General features: G+C 33.6%; 1 protein-coding gene across 4 annotated transcripts in view; it reads left to right on the plus strand.

Moving 5' to 3' along the window:
* The window catches only part of LOC106877900 (dipeptidyl peptidase 4), a 611833-nt gene that overhangs the window by 486437 nt on the left and 107107 nt on the right, over positions 1–18289 (plus strand). For all 4 annotated transcript variants that reach the window (XM_014926948.2, XM_014926949.2, XM_014926950.2 and 1 more), the window contains exons 3-5: positions 2553–2648; positions 7159–7256; positions 12514–12588. In XM_014926948.2, the coding sequence (XP_014782434.1) occupies positions 2553–2648; positions 7159–7256; positions 12514–12588 (269 nt within the window). The remainder of the gene's footprint in view (positions 1–2552; positions 2649–7158; positions 7257–12513; positions 12589–18289) is intronic.

The raw sequence follows: 18289 nt of genomic DNA on the forward strand, positions 1-18289 counted from the left end.
CCAGGGTCCTTCCCTACTCTCTCTATGATGTAGCACATGAAGTGGAGGTTGTCAGGAATAGATCTGTTTGGAATAGCGCATGCCTGTGCGTTACCGACCAACTGACGACAAGCGGTAACCTCTTGCCTAACACCTTTGCCAAAATTTTGTAATCTGTATTTAGCAGAGTTATAGCCCTAAAATTATCTAATTGATCCCCTTTATTTGAGTCCTTTCTCAGCAGCACCACCACATCATCTCCTGTTCTGTTGCCAGTTATGAGAGACATCTGCTAAGAGACCACTGAACAAGCTTGGCATATGAAGACCATCAAACCCTGAAGACTTCTCTCTTGTGCAGGCCTTCATCATGTCCCGTATGTCTTTGGCTGTTATCGAAATTCTGCAGAACTCTGCATCCCTGGCTGAAAGGCATGGCATGCCACTGAATATAGTCCTCAGATACTTTGACTAGATATACCTGTTTGTTCATTTTATATTTACTAGTAGGACCAGTGGAAATTCCATGTAATGGAAAAAATTAAGAGGACGTATTTAAGAAAAAAAGGATGATTTGCATTTTTATAGCTTTCATGGTTTAGTTTTCTTTTAAATATACTTCACATTTGTCTACATTCATTTCCTCACATCTCCACCATTGTCTATTTTCTCTTTTTATTAGATCTTCTCACTGTTCCTCTCTGGTCTGTGATCTATATCTGTGCATCCTTTCTTAAGCAGCTTGCAACCGTGTTTCTTGTGAATCTAGAGTTTAAGCTAAATTAACCCTTATAAACGAATACCAGTTTTTTAAGTGACCGGGCAATAAATAATTGCACTTATGCACATGCGATGGTTACTATAAAAAACATTAATTCAATAAAAAACATATTTTTCAATATCAACACATCGCCACCACCACTACCACTGCTATCTGCCCCTCTCTCTCTTTCTCTCTCTCTCTCTCAATATAACTGCCTCCCCTGTTCATCTCTCTCTATCTATGTTTCCCTTTAGCTAACTCTTTAACTACGTAATAAGTATTACTTCCCCACCCATCCACACTTCATTAACACTTCTCTCTCCCTCTTTTTCTCTCGTTCTTTGCCTCTACCTTCAGCTGACCACTTGACCATTTGCCCTAAGTGTATTAATATTAATAACCTTTCTCTAATTCTTCTTTTCTTCTTTCTTCACTCCTCCATCCCTCTCTCTCTCTCTCACTCCACCTCCACCTCTCTAACTAACTAATGTATAACAGGCAAACAAACAAGCAAACTATTGTATAGATTTTCCTATGCTAGCATGGGCTTAACAAATACATATTTCCGAGGTGTTATTTTTACAGTCAGAAGTCCTTCGTACCACAAGCCCTTACCTGTTTTCCAAATAATAGAGTTTCCATTCACTAGTTTTCAAAAGTACAGAATGTAAACATTCCCAAAGAGACATTCATACACATAAACATATGCATGGACAGGCACACACACACATACACACACACACAACGAGTAAAAATGAGTTTTGTACATTTTTTTGCCTGTCAAATTCACTCATAAGCATTGGTTAGCCTAGGACTGAACCCAAAACCACTTGGCTGCAAAGTAAACTTCTTAAACACACCGTTTCTCTGTAAATAACAGGAAAATAGTCACAGTTGTTTTGATGAGGTATTTCGACTTTATAAATAAAATGGTGACAATTAGTTTAAACCAGTAAGTTTATTATAAAGTACATTGATACTAGAAAGCCCCTCAGTGTATTTGAACTCAGAACAGGACATTACTAATCTAGTCACAGCAATGTATCTGGTCTCAGTTTTGTTTTTTGTGCCCCAAACTACTATTTGCTTGGCTAACACCACCCTATTTTTTTCGATCCCACAATTATTGAACCTAACAAAAATGAAAAGTAGAGAATCCATACTAAAATGTAGAGCAATAATTATCTCACAAACAACCATAAAAATGTTTTTTCACATGAGTTTCTTCTCATTTATATCAAAGTATGGATTGTTCCATTCTTGATAAGCTATTCTTATATGTGAGGTAGTAGAAGGGGGAGCACAGCATACTGGATTTCCAATCCTTTGCTGTGTTCATAAAAGAGTAATAGAAATTTAATTATGCAGTTATTATTTATTGTAGTTTAAATTAATCATTCACATATTTCAGCGAAGGTTGTACAATTGTTGAATCATGAGTGTTTTTGCTTGAAAATAAAATTGAGATACCTGAATATTTTTAACTTATTGATTCTAATCTACTTGGTAGGTAAGAGCTGACGGCATAAAATTAAGTTGTCAATTCAAGTCACAACTTTTATTGCTAAAGGTGATTTGTCTTTTACTTTGTAACACATTTTGCCAGCTGTCCTCACCATTACTACGATAAGACTGTAATCTTCAGGCTTATAAAATATATGGACAGTATTAGGTGGCAGAATACACTCAAGTAAATTGAATGTCTTGCTGAAATAACATCGATTGTTACTGATGCAATGAAAGCATGAATTGTGAGAAAAAGATATTTTGTTGGCTAATTTTTTTCGTATCTTCTCTCTTTATAACTGCAGCTTCAATAGAGGAAGTGCTTGGAGAAGCATTTACCCTTAATGATGCATTTGACATAAACTTCAAGCCTCGGAATTTTAAGGTTGACTGGATCGACGGTAAGTTACTTTATGGTTTTCACTTCTTTTTATTTTAATTTGTTTACCCTAAATTACACATATAAATTAAGGTGTGTGGATTATTTAGTAAAGGTCGTACATATATATAATATAAGTATATATATGTGTGTGTTCGTGTGTCTGTATTTTTATGTACATTTGAACCATTTGACTAATGTTGCAGTGTATTGATAATCTTCAATACGATAAATAACTTATTCTAGTTGCTTCAGCCAAGCCTGCTAAGAAACTTCGTACTGATTCTAACAAAAGCTTCTAAAGGTTCACTACTTTGAGGATTTGGGGAATAGGTAGCTAAATTGGACATAGCTTAGGAATGATAGTCCAGTCATAACCTATAATTGAAATTTGTTTCATTAAAATCTGTGAGGTTAAAATAGAAGAATAAGGTGAAAAATTGACTTTGAATCAAAATAGTTGTTATTTTAAAAGAAAAGTATGGATTGATTGGGTTTAAAAGAACATTCTCATTGAGAAGAATCTCTTGGTGAAAACTTCATTAAAAAATATTAGCTACAGAAGAAAATCATATGACCTTAAGTAGCAGAAAAAATGTGATTAATTTAACAATTTAAAATATTTTTATCATTTTAAGATATTTAGCATTATAAAAGACAACTGATGTTATGTATTGTCTAGCTTACTGGTACAGAATGCTTAATTGGAGTCTGAAAGCTATTGGGTTAGATTCTCTGTAGGGGCCTGCTATCCACTGTTTTATTTTGTTTTCTTAGAGTATTTGACCAATCTAATCTGTTTACACTCTGTTCTGCATTCAAGATTTTCTTTACTTTTTGTAAAATACCAGTTGACTTGGCCCTTCATATTTAGTCATAAGGTCAAATTTTAGTCACTTGCAAGGTCTTTTAGGCTTTATCACTAATTCAGCTCTCAACCACATTGAATGTTATATCTTTATCATTCTGCATTCAAGATTTACTTCAGATGAAGGACTTTTATGAGGTGAAAACCTTGTCAAAAAATATTTGCTACAAAAAATGTTGTGTTGCTTTAAGTGGCAAAAATGTGATAATTTTCAGAAACCAAAATATTTTTGTCTTTTTAAGAGAAATGTAATATTGAACTTAAATAAAAGAGTTCATCAAGACAAATATTTTGTAGAGAAACCCCATCTAAAAATATTAAGCATAAAAATGGTAATGATTTTATGTGATTTCATATTAATTTTTATTATTTTGTTTATGTATTAAAATATGTACATATTAAAAACATATTAAAATAAAATTTTAACTAAGAAAAAAACTAATTATTAATTAGTTAATTAGAATATAGCATTATTTCATAATAAAAATAGTTTAGAAATATATTCATTTGTAACAGATATGCTGCTATTAAACATTTGTTATTTTTAGGTGCAAGCAAAATAATTGAACAAAATCTGTATTTTAAAAAATATTTACAACAGTCTCGGTTTTTTTTTTTTTTTTTCCAATTATAAAGGTAAATATAGTTATTCTAATAATAGAAGCATTGCCTGGAAAAAAGTGGACTAGAATGAAAAATGCAGGTACAGAATCCTAGAATATTCATAAGTATTGAACCTGGAAAAGTACAAAACAAGCAGCAATTAAACCTGGTAAAATCCAGGACAAGAAGTAAAATTTAAAATTTTGCTGCTGAAGTTAGAAATTGTTAAATAAATTTCTGAAATTGTGTATCAAATAGTGTATGCACTGTTTGATTGTTTTCTTTTCTTTTTATTGCAATTTTTTTAATTTAAGTTAATATTTTTGATTTAAAAATTCTTTATATGAAGCTAAGATATATCTATCTTTTAGTATTATATTATTTTTAAAATTTTATTTTCTTAACAAAACTATGTATCCAAAAATTTTAAATCACAGGTACTATGTTTTAAAATTAAACTCATGTAGAATACATGTAATTCAAAAGAATAAAAAATAGTAAAAAAGATTTTTTTTATGAAACAAAAGAATTAAATTCTTTAAAGTTTGCATTATCAGTTAAAGTATTTTCTATTTACAGTTAGAAAAATATTTTTAAAAAATGAAAGCTAATGGACAAATTGAGTGCAAAATGTAGAAATGACTCTATAACCTTTTTTAAAAACCTTAGGGGTTATAATTGTCTATTTTGCCTAAATTGCTATTATTTGATTTGTTACGGTCATGGCCAAAAGTTTGGAAGATTTTTTTTTTAATTAAAATTGCTGTGCCTAAGTTCAATTCGATTCAAATATATACGATATAGAGATATACTTACCTAATAACTGATCCAATGGTTTAATGTATAAAAGAAAAAATTTTCAGACCTATGCCAAAGTTTTGGCCAAGTAATAATGTATTGCAAATTTAATATAACTTTGGGCATTTTGTATAAAAATTTAAATTTTCAGACCTGTATTCCAAACTTTTGGCTGCAACTATAAATATAGAAATTTGTAATTTCAAATTTTTAAAGTGTAAATTTGCTGATAGTTAATCTTTTCACGAAAATTGAAAATAAATAGTTTCTTGTGTATTTTAATTTAAACTTTCAAGTAAAAATTTTAAAATATAAAGAAATTTATTACTATTTTAGTTTTTGAATTCTAACTTTAGCAGCAATATTTTTAATTTTTTTCCTTCTTGTCCTGAATTTTTCCAGGTATAATTGTTGCTTGCTCAGTACTTTTCCAGGTTAAATACTTAAGAATATTCTAGGATTCTGTCCCTGCATTTTTCATTCTTGTTCAGTACGTGTCCACATTTATTAACCTTAATTTAAGGTGTGCATCTCTATCCACAAGCTGATTTACATAAAAAAACTTACAATGCAAAAAGTAATTAATCAAAGTAATCGATAAAACACAGAAAAAAATCCAGTAAAGAATTTTCTATGACTATACTCACCCAGCTCAAATAATAAGCCCCAAATCTCACCTCATCCTCATTATTATGAATTATTATTCTTCTTTTTCTTCTTCTTCTTCTCCTCACCTGCTGGCATTGACAATCATGAACTTTACAACCCGCAGTCCCTTGCACAAGATAACTAGTTATAGGGCTGGTCTTTCCATAGCCAGCTGGTAAGACCACTAACTGTAGTCTCAGTCTGTCACTAATCAAGACATTTGTTCACAAATCATTGTAAGCTTATGGAACTCTCTACTACTTTTGAAATAAATGAAGAAATATTTTGTGTTATAAACATTATGACACCTTATAACCCTCTCTATAAAAACACTGGATTACTATTGCTAAATTGGTATCTTAAATCTTTGCTTCCATTTCTTAAATTGGTTCACTGTGTACCAAATTGGTACATTATCATCATCACCAACAGCAGCAGTATTTTATGTCCACCCTCCATGCTGGAATAGGCTGAGCAATCCAACAAGATCCAATAGGATCCAACAGACATGAGAACCACATCTTGCTTCAGCATTTCAGTTTTGACATGATTTCGACAGTTAGATGGCATTCTTAACACCAATCACTTTAAACTATTCTAAATGCATTTTTCATGGTGCCAGCATTATAGCAATTATTTTACTTTGGCAAGATTTAAGAGTTTGTGTGAACTTGTGCTATCTCTGCTCAATTCACCAGCAACTTTACAGAGTGTACTAAGTGCTTTTTTCATGACACCAGTACTAGCATAAGATTAAAGAGCCCTCCCCACACATGAAAATGGAGAATATGAGAGAGTGTGTCTGCTTTTAGACAGAGAGTTCAAAGAAGTTAAAATAAGATAGGAGGAGTAGACGTGCATATATATATATATATATATATATATATATATATATATATATATATGTATAGAAAATGATTCAAATAAACAAATAAAACTGTTTGGGCCAATATACAAAACATACATAGGCACAGACATGGCTGTTTGGTAAGGAGCTTGCTTCTCAACCACATAGTTCTGGATTCACTCTCACTACATGACACCTTGGGCAAGTGTCTTCTACTATAACCTCGGGCCAACTAAAGCCTTATCAGTGAATTTGGCAGATGGAAACTGAAAGAAGCCCATCATATATATACATATGTGTGTGTCTTTGTGTTGTGTTTGTCCTCCCATCACCACTTGACAACCAGTTTTATGTCTCCATAACTTAGTGGTTCAGCAAAGGAGACTGATAGAATAGGTACTTGGCTGAAAAAAATAATAATAATTCCTGGGTCGATTTGTTCGACTAAAAAAAAAAACATTTAAGGCAATGCTCCAGCATGACTGAAACAAGTAAAAGAATAAAAGAATACATATATACATGTAAATTGAGAGAAAACAAAGTCTGAAAATATTCAGATGATGAGTATTCATGTATAAATATATAGATATTTACAAATTAACTGAGTAGTTATACAGAGTACAAAGACACAGAAAATTAAGGGGAAATTATATGGTGTTGATAGAACATGTATATCATTAGAAATATGTTCGCAAAAGAGGTAATGGTGCCAAGTGAGGAATTTCTGTTGATTAATTAAACTTTTGTGTATTTATATATATATTTCAGGTGAAGATGCATTTCTTTACAGAAATGATGATGGTGCTCTATTTGAATACGACTGCCTTACGAAAAATTCTACATTTATTATGGATAATACCACATTTGTAAGTATATTTATTTATCTCCTTTGTGTAACATAAAGATTCTACATTGTAATAATTTCATTTTTCTTATTGGTCCTCCTATTGGCTAAAGAGCTTGTAACTTGCTACTAGTGTATTGGTAAGTACTGAGGAGTTTAGATTAAGAGTGAAAATGGTCTGGAGTTGTCTCCTGAACATATACTTTTACTATTTTGGCTCATTGGTCTGTGACACGAGTGTAGTCAATTATACCAAGTCCAGTACTTTGTCTAGTACTTTATCAATCCCCAAAAGAGGAAAGGAAAACTTAACCAGGGCAGAATGTGAAATCAAACTGTAAAGAGATATATTCAAATAGCACAAGATATTTTGATTGATGCTTTACCAATACTGAGAAACAATTCTAGAGAAATAAAAATGTAAGTTACTGACTAATAGCAGTTTTTCTTACCAAATATTTATTTCTAGTTACTATTAGCTAATACTGACTTCATTACTCTATCAATTTAATTTGTAGTTGGGAAAGTGATGGATTCTAAAAGGTTGACTTGCTCTTTCTTTTTTATCTTCAAGTCAAGAGGGAAGGCAGTGCTTATGACCCATTACAGGGTTTCTGAGACTGGTGAGTGAGGAATGAGGAGGGTATCCTCAAACTAGAAATTTGGCCCAAATGCCTGCAACACCCAAAGTGTCAGATAGTGTGTTTAAAGTGGGCAATGGATTAAGTCAACCACTACAGTAGGCCATAGTGAGATTTGAACACAGAATGCAAAGAGCCAGAACAAATTCGGCAATGCAGCAATCCAATGTTTCTATAGTCATCCACTGCTTTGGATTGTTACTATTTCATTTACCTTGAAAGTATGAAAAAACAGACCTTAGCAAGATTTGAATTCAGAGTGCAGAAAGTCAGAACAAATACCTCAAAATATTCAGTCTGATGCTATAATGACTCTGCCAACTTGCCCTCAAAATATGACTTGAATATTGAATATGAAGTCTTTCGTAATAATTTTATAATCCAATTGATTACGTGTCTCACCAACATCTTCACTACATTCCTTTCTATAATGAGAGCCCTTTATAGAAGTAATCACCAGCCAAACTATGACTATGACTCCCACTTGTATATTATTTCACTTCATTTTCATTGCTTACTCCATTAGGAAAGGCATTATTTCTACTTTATGTGAAGTTAACAAAACTAATTCCCAGTTGTTGCATACAAAATGTGGAGAATATCCAAACTGAAAATACAGACATACATTTGGGATTGACTCTATTGCAACTATATGACTACAACAGATTGTACAAGAACTAGTAAGCTTAGCAAAGACAAAAGTATTAGGATAAACTTAGCTAATACTAACCTCAAAATAGACTTAACAAAGACTCAAGTTTTTGTAAGGAAAAAAGACAGAACCCTGCTACCATTAAGAAAATGGCTATGCTTGATATGCAGAAAAGGAGTTGGTAGAAATTTCAGAGTGAACCCCTATGTAAATTATGGACACACAAAAGGTGTAGTGAGATCACAAACAAGTCAACAAAGAAAGTAGATTTTGTATGCACAGGTGCATTAAAATGGTTTAGTATCTAGAATACAGGTTTATTCCTTCAAATACTCGAAATGATCATTAGAAGTAGTTGATAACATTAGTTAGGTAACCTAATTTTTTGTGGCAGTAGAAGTATAGTAGCCAGAGTAAGAATTAGATGAGGAAAGTTAAGTGAACTGTAACTTCTGCTGCTAGGTAACAAAAATTTTCTATTTCGGATTAAAGGGCAAATTATATGATGTATTGTGTACAAAACATGATGCTACATGATAGAAAGACATGGACCTTAAATGCAGAAGATTCACAATGATTAGAAAGAAATGAAATGAGAATACTCTGCTGCATGTGTAATATTAGCATATATGAACAATAGAGCATAAATGAGCTGAGAAAAGTTAGATTTAAGTAGAATTAGATACAGTGTGCAAAAGAGAAGATTGTACTGATGTGAGCATGTGATGTATATTGAGGATATATGGAGAAGTGCATTGTGTTTGAAGTAAACGAGACTTGAAGCCCTAGAAAAACATATGACAGTCAGGAAACTGAACCTCATGTTGGAAATGACAAACAGCTGTGATGAGTGGTGATACATAGTGCTAGAGAAGACCAGCCCACCAGTCAAGTATGGCAAAATGGTTATTATTAAAATGGTAAAGGTTAGAATGCATGACATCATTGGATCACTCACTTATAATGTTCTTGTTAAGTCTTCATCTGCTACCTCCTCCATAACCCTCTCTCTTATTCACCACTAGCATGATGAGGAATGATATCTAATTTAATTAGTCCATATTTAATCTCCTATCATCCTGTTATCACTCTGTCTCTCTTCTCCTATCACACTTCTCTCATTCTACCTCTCTTTCTCTTTATCACCTCTCCCCAACCACCATCCCTTATCACTCTACCTCTCTTTCACCATCTCCCCTCTCAGTTTCTGCCGCTTTTAGACATCTTTCACTTTACATCACCAATTTGTATTGCTATCTATCACTCACTTGCTCTTATGACTGCCCAGCTGTATAGCTATCTCATCATCAAAGTGCTCATACTGTTTTTCAATTCAGTCCCCATAAAATCAATCAACATCTAACTGTCACTGTCCCTCTACTCCCTCCACTACTATCTTATCTCTCCCATCACTGTGTTTCACACACAACCTCTTACTCTCTCTCTTTTTTACCCTTATAGACATCATACTCTCTCCATCTATACAGACCCTTGGTCATATTTGCCTTTAAAGAATGGGGGCAGCCTAGGATAGAGAGAACTATTTAGTCTCATAGAATATAAGGCAATCTCTCTCTCTCTCTCTCTCTCTCTCTCTCTCTCTCTCTCTCTCCCCACCACCTTTCTCAAGCTGGAGCCACAACATAATGTACCCAGTTTTCTCTGTAAAGTGACTGGCCAATGAAAGGAGACAATGTAGGGTGGAGAGAACAAGACTAAAGTACTGATGCCTTGATAAAAAGCACCCAATTCAGTGATTAATGTTAGGATTGGCATCCAATCATAGAAGCCATATTAAAAATGGAATGTATAACCATGACGTGGTTCACTGACTCCTCTATGTAGGCAGGTCTCCACTTGCTCCATGATGGTGATGTATTGAGTATTTTGAATGTTTCATAAGCCTATCATCAAATGTACTACGTGGATGTGTGTATATGAAAAGAAGAGTAATAGGCCTGGCAATATATTTTCTCTAAGAGCCTATATTACCACACACTGACAGAAATTTTATTTATCTCCCATTGAGTCCTGTACAAAAGCATTTTAACAATCATACAGAGCAGCCAAAGAAGCTATACGCTCACTACTGTCATACTTCACTACACATATCCAACAACTGCATAAGAAGGGTATGCAATATAGTTGCAATCCACTCTAAAGTATGACACATTTGAGAAACTAAACTTATGGGTTATCTCAAAACATTTGATTTGCTATATCAGAATTTGTGTGCCATTGGTCTAATATTCCACTTATAATTCAAATTAACAACAGCAATTGGCTCTATGGCCCAGACTTGGGGTTTAATTTTTTTATCAAAATGACAGAAGTACTATTTCATTCACAACCTCAGAGAAATTTACTGCTTTTATGCTAGGTTACTGGTTAAGTTTATCCTGGTTGCACCTAATAGTATTCAGAATCCTGATAATCATCAGGTGTCTATCTCAAAACTTAATCCTCTAAAGTATATTTGTTGCCTTTAAATCATATATAAGTTCATTCTTGACTCAATAATGCCAGCCAAATGTTAAGTTAGTGTTAATATATTTAATGTGCTTTTTAAAAACCATTCTATTCTGTACAGCACATCATTCCAGACATATTTGTAATATTCTGTTGTTGCCTTTGGATTGTTTATGAGTTAAATCCTGGTTGCACCACAATAACAGGTCAACCTATAGTACTGGTGGAGCAGCCTCCAACATTTTTGATGGAAATCAGTTCAACATCAAAGTTTCCATAGTTAAGAACACATAATATTTTAATTTCATAAGAACAGGTATATTTTGTTCTTAACCGAAATGCTTATAGTCAGCATCAAAAACCTAATAAAAATATCGATGCAGAGAGAAAAAGATAATACCAGTTCAGTGACTAATCATTTTGGTTAGTACCAGAGACAACTCTGGACATATTTTGGTCTGCACCATATTAGCATTACTACTTCTTGCTTGTCTGAAAACTTACTTCCTTAAAGTATTTGTTTATGTTTGTCTCATAGTTTAAACTGCATAAGTGTAAATTCATGTTGTAACCAAAAATCTCAGGGTCTTAGCTTATGTATCAAAAATTTAGTCCAAACTAGATGAAAGTAGATAACTAAGGAATTTTTGGAACTAAGTACAGAGACATAGCTTGTTCTTTTCAGTTCAAAGACCTATCTAATTCAGTTCTTTTATTAAATATTTTGAAGAATATGGGCAGCTCCCCTATCATTTCTCAGGACATTCTAGATAAGGATAAATTGATGAAGCTAGAGAGGTTTATTTTCAGTTTTAATTCTTGGAGAGCAGCAGTTGAAAGGAAAGTAGGCAATAGAAAAATTTTAAATTGGTACTCTGTTGGTTACAATGATGAGTGTTCCAGTTGATCTGATCAACATAACAGCCTGATCATGAAATTAAAGTGCAAGTGGCTAAGCACTCCACAGATACTAGTAACCTTAACATAGTTCTCAGGGAGATTCAGCATAACACAGAATGTGACAAGACAGGCCCTTTGAAATACAGGTACAACTAATTTTAACCAGCTGGGTGAACTGGAGCAATGTAAAATAAAGTGTTTTACTCAAGAATACAGTACACTGCCAAGTACCAAACTCACAAGCCAAATACACTAACTTCTTCACATAAAGTGTAGTTGATAAGATATTGCTAAGTAATGTAAGTGAAAGTTCACCAATCAAGTGAACATGTGTATGATATATTTACCCACCTAATTTACAATAAATTTTACAATAAATTTTTAATTAGATTTTGGACATATGATTCCAAAGAACAGCTCTGTTTCAAATATTGGATACCACCTCACCTTGTGACTTATTAACATAACTAATTTTTATATTTAATTATATTAACTACTACTAGTCTACTTGAAATTTTATGACTGTAGTCTTTCATTTAATTGTTTACATTTATAAAATATAAAAAGAAAACTAAAGTAAATCAAAATATCATCTGGTTTATATTTTCTTTCCTCAGCGACAGTATGATACCAATGTGTACTCAGTATCTGCAGATAGGAAATATGTTTTGCTGACATATAATATCATGCAGGTAAGTTAATTTGATTTTAATCTGTGATAATGATTTGCTTCAAACTTTAACCAAATCTATGTTCTCTGTTATATCAGTGCAAAGATTATCTTTCTTGCAAATTAATGGGTATCAAAACAACTCAAAACAAGATTAGAGATAGCAGTGTGTATTGTTGACTAAAGATGGAACTGCTGTTGCTTCAGTGACCCAGTAACTAGATCATAAGTTCAGCATTTTAGAAGTGGCATGCAGTGCATTTTAATAAAACTTCAGTGGGTACAATTTCTGAGAAATTTTCAGTTAAAAAAACTATGTTTTCATAAAGCAAAAAGAAAAAAAGAAACAAAAGAAAATGGTGATGACAGGGATATGAAATGGAAGAAATTTTAAAAACTTCTAAAACTGAAAATGAGATTTTAGCTAGAATGACAATTCAATAAATCAAGACTGAAAATTCAGATTTGATTTGATGAATTAAAAATTCATTGAATTTCAATGCAAGTTCAAAATTAAATTTTTGTTTCTACCATCATTGATTTTCATCAGTTTGAAATTTAGAACTGGAAAAAGAAGGTAAACAAAGCCACTCGAAAGCCAAAACAGAAACTAAGTTAAATCAAAATCCCTATGTATCAAAATTTTAAAATATAACATATATGTAGAGTTGGAAAGGAATGTCATTTTGAAGGTTAGCATTGATTAGTTATTGATATGTACAAAGTGAAAAAAAATGGAACTGTAAAATCATAACTATAAAAAGTACTGCCATATATATGTAAAAGGTGATATATTAAATATGATCTAAGAGGAAGTGTGGCAATTTTTTTAAAAATGTTCTTACTACAGGGGAAAAAAATGAAAATGAAATCTTAAGTTTCAAGGGAAACAGAAAAGAATTTTATGTTTTGGTTGAAATGTTTCATAGCAAAGAGGAGAAATCTGTCTGCTGATTATTTTCATTTAAATGTATCCACATACACATTTTAACTACAAAGAATACAAATCACTCTTCTCCTCCTCAAAAAAGCGTTTATAGCCTGAAATGTGTGTATGTGTGTGCATGTGATTATTCAGTATTATTTCAAGATTTTTAGCCAATAGAAAAAGAGCCGGCTTCTAACCTAGATTTAAGGTTCCTTCATTGAAATTTTAACATCAACAACAGGGTATATATGCATGTATGTATCTATACATACATACTTGCAGATTTGAATGTTTTGCTTTATGCATGTATTCTCATGCATATAGTTGCATATCTAAATATGCTCATATATACTTCAATGATAAACTTCTCGGAAGTTTTACAGATTTTTAGTTTCAGTGATGGCTTGGATCTGTAGTCTTCAAATAAGCTTTCTCCTTTCTGGTTTTGAGAAGCCTAATTTCTCAAAACTGGTATTTAGGTAGTGTGTTACATATTCCAGTGCCCCAATAATAATTACAGGTATAAACCTGAACTTGTAATCTGGATAGAGTAACTGCATATTTCTCAATAGTTCAGCATAGGTATTCTCTTTTTTAATGATCTTCAGCTTTATGTTAACATCTGCTGGACAGCTGATTTCTACAATTGTACACAATTTCTTTTCTCTGTCCCAAATCATTATATCAGGCCTATTGTGTTTATATTTAATTGAGGTTTTCACTGGGACATTCCACAAGTACTCCTATTTATTGAGCGGCCTTGGCTTCTTCCATACTGTGGGTCCTTATTTCTTTGTCCTTGGGGTTATCCTTCAGATGGATTTCATTATATAGTATCCTAGCTACAACATCATGTCTCATCAGTATCATACGGTGATGATATTTTTGGACAGTTGCTTATGATGTGGGTGATATCTTTGGTGTTAACTCCACAAAGTCTGCATCAGTTATCACATTTTGCTACTTTTCCTGCATCTCTGTCTCTTTGTGAATCAGATATTTGGTTGATATTTCCTGTCCCTGTATTGCAAATGCATACCCTTCAAAGTTACCAAAGTTTAGTGAGTGTGTTTGGCAGAGACAAACTGAAAGAAGCCTATGGTGTATATATATATATATATATATATATATATATATATATATATATATATATATATATATATATATATATATATATATGTATGTATGTATGTATGTATGTATGTATATACACACACACATACATCTATGTGTGTGTATCTTTGTGTCTGTTTTTGCCCCCTACCAGCACTTGGGAACCAGTGTTGGTGTGTTTACATACCTATAATATAGTGGTTCAGCAAAAAGACATTGATAGAATAAGTACTAGGCATAAAAAAAAAATGAGTCCTGAGGTCAATTTGATTGACTAAACCCTTTCAAGGTGGTGCCCCAGTATGACCACAGTCAAATGACTGAAACGAGTAAAAATAAAAGATACACACACACATAAATTATCTAACCATTGTGTATGCACCTAGTAGTTAACCGATGAAGCACATTCACTGCCTATGGCTACCTGATGTCATATATATACAACAAATGATAGAGTAGGAAGAGCATCCAACCATAGAATCCAACCCAAAACAGACAATGAAACCTGGTGCGGCCCTTGGTTTTGCCAGTTCATATTAAGTTGCCTAACCCATGCCAGCAGGGAAAACAAACATTAAGTGTTGATGATGATGATGGTTGTAAGATAGCTTATCTATTCAGATATAGTTTTCATTCATGATTTTCCTTATGCAATATTTGAGATTGACTATAATGCATTTTACATTGATGCTAACCCTTGTGAGGTTAGCATCGATGAAAATAACAGTTACTATAGCAATGATAGCATTTCGAAAAAGTTCTTGTACAGCCATAGCCTGATCATAAATAAAACATATGCCTAAGTAGATAAATTACATAAAAATCTGTGGAAAACAGCAGAAAAAATAAACAGAAATAAATGAACAAATATAGAATTATCTAATGAAATAACTGACCTGAGATACTGAATGAATTTTTCATGTTTTGATAGAGGTTTTTCTTTTAGTTACATTTCTCTTGAGGAATATCATTTATGGCTGATTTTTCTGCACCTCCATCTTGGCATATCAAATTGCTACTGAACCATGAGGGATATTTCAGGCAAATAGATTTTATTTTTAGTGGTGATATCAGATATTCATAGATACCATAGTTATACAAAAGTACAAATCTTACCCTATTACGGAAGGAGGAAATGGACAAAGAAACATTTTCTGTCCCTTCTTCTTTAATAAAACTGTGATTAATGCATATCAATCAAAATTTAAGATCAAAGGAAACAAGTTGTGAATGTTCTAACATCACTTTTATGACTTGATATAGTTGTAGTTACATATGATGATAATTATATGATTATGATGATGATTATAAATATGTTTACAATGTTTTGCAAATTATGTGTAGGCTCAAGGCCACACATGCTGGAAGGGGAGGAGTCAATGAAATGGACTCCAGTACTTGACTGATACTTTATTTTCTCAACCTTGAAAGGATGAAAGGTAAAGTTTACTTCAGTGGTATTTGAATTCAGAACTTAGGCGCAGGAGTGGCTGTGTGGTAAGTAGCTTGCTTACCAGCCACATGGTTCCGTGTTCAGTCCCACTGTGTGGCACCTTGGGCAAGTGTCTTCTACTATAGCCTCGGGCCGACCAAAGTGGATTTGGTAGACGGAAACTGAAAGAAGCCCGTCGTATATATATGTATGCATATGTGTGTGTATATGTTTGTGTGTCTGTGTTTGTCCCCCAGCATCGCTTGACAACCGATGGTGGTGTGGTTACGTCCCCGTAACTTAGCAGTTCGGCAAAAGAGACTGATAGAATAAGTACTAGGCTTCCAAAGAATAAGTCCTGGGGTCGATTTGCTTGACTAAAAGGCGGTGCTCCAGCATGGCTGCAGTCAAATGACTGAAACAAGTAAAAGAGTAAAAGAGAGAGAGTAAAGAGATGTAACCGAATACCACCAGGAATTTTTTCCAATGTTTGAATGTTGCCCTCTCTCATCATCATCACTGCCATTATCGTCATCGTCATCATCATCATCATCATCATCATCATACATTCACTTTACTATGCAAGCATGGGTTGGACAGGTTTTCTCTAGTACAGCATCACACCATTTACTACATCCTTTATGAAGTTCAACCTCTTCAGATCAGTTTTTTCACCATTTCTTCCCTTATCGTTCATGGTTTTCTTCTCTTGCATGATTCTTCCATATGGATTACTCAGTAATTCTTTACCCAACTGTCAACTTTCATGCTCTGCATTACACATTCATACCAATACATGTCCATACCAATCTTCTCTCTTATATCGTACATCTGATTTTCGTCAGCTTATTTGTGCTCCATTATTCATTCATTTACAAATATTACACACACACACACACAAGATTCAGGGTGGTGGTGGGACATGGCTGCTTCATTTCTTTTAAGCTTTCACACCTCCTTTGCACTCAGTGCTCGATGTTTTGTTTCAATGCACCGTTGTACTTGATACATGAGCATCTTACAATCCACATATCACATTGTTGGCACTCCGTCGCTTACGACGTCGAGGGTTCCAGTTGATCCGATCAACGAAACAGCCTGCTCGTGAAATTAACATGCAAGTGGCTGAGCATTCCACAGACACGTGTACCCTTAACGTAGTTCTCGGGGATATTCAGAGTGACACAGTGTGACAAGGCTGACCCTTTGAATTACAGGCACAACAGAAACAGGAAAAAAGAGTGAGAGAAAGTTGTAGTGAAAGATTACAGCAGTGTTTGCCATCATCCCCTGCTGGAGCTTTAGGTGTTTTCGCTCAATAAACACTCACAATGCCCGGTCTGGGAATCAAAACCATGATCCTATGACCACGAGTCCGCTGCCCTAACCATTGGGCCATTGCACCTCCGATACGACAAGAGTTATTGACTCTCTGAACTTTTCTTGCCAATTCCCTACTCTGGCTCCTATATTTTCAGAGCATTTGCCTCCACTGCTAACTAGATTACCTACTCTAGGGTCACAAATATGGGGAAAAGGTGTTGCTGACTACTGACACTATTACTTGACTAGAACGTCATCTTACTGTTGTTGGAAGAATGAAAGATAAAATTGAAATCAGAATACAAACAACCTCAACAAATACTATAAGGCATCTTTTCTGATGCTTTAATGATTCTTCCAATCCAGTGCCCTACTACTATTACTACTATTACTACTACTACTACTACTAATAATAATAATAATAATAATGATAATGATAATAGTAATGATGGTTTCAAGTCTTGGCACAAGACCAACAAGTTCGGAAGGAGCTAAGTTGATTAGATCAACCCCAGTGCCCTGCTGGTACTTATTTTATTGACCCAAGAGTGATGAAAGGTAATGTCAACAATTAATAATAATAATAATAATAATAATCCATCAGGAATCACTGCTGAGATGCTCAAAATATCTGGCAGTGTTGGCTATAGCCTAGTCACCCGTATTACGAACCAGGTGATACACGAAGGAGTCATACCCAATGACTGGTGTAGCAGCATCATAGTCAACTGCTACAAAGGTAAAGGGGACGCTTTAGATACAAATAATTACAGAGGCATCAAGCTGTTAGATCAGGTTATGAAAGTTACAGAGAGGGTCATAGCCCAACTAATTAGGGAGCGAATCAATTTAGATGAGATGCAGTTTGGGTTCGTGCCAGGTAAAAGCACTACTGATGCCTTATTTCTAGTGAGACAGTTGCAGGAG

This window comes from Octopus bimaculoides, chromosome 4 (assembly GCF_001194135.2).
Source record: "Octopus bimaculoides isolate UCB-OBI-ISO-001 chromosome 4, ASM119413v2, whole genome shotgun sequence".
NCBI classification, from domain to species: domain Eukaryota; kingdom Metazoa; phylum Mollusca; class Cephalopoda; order Octopoda; family Octopodidae; genus Octopus; species Octopus bimaculoides.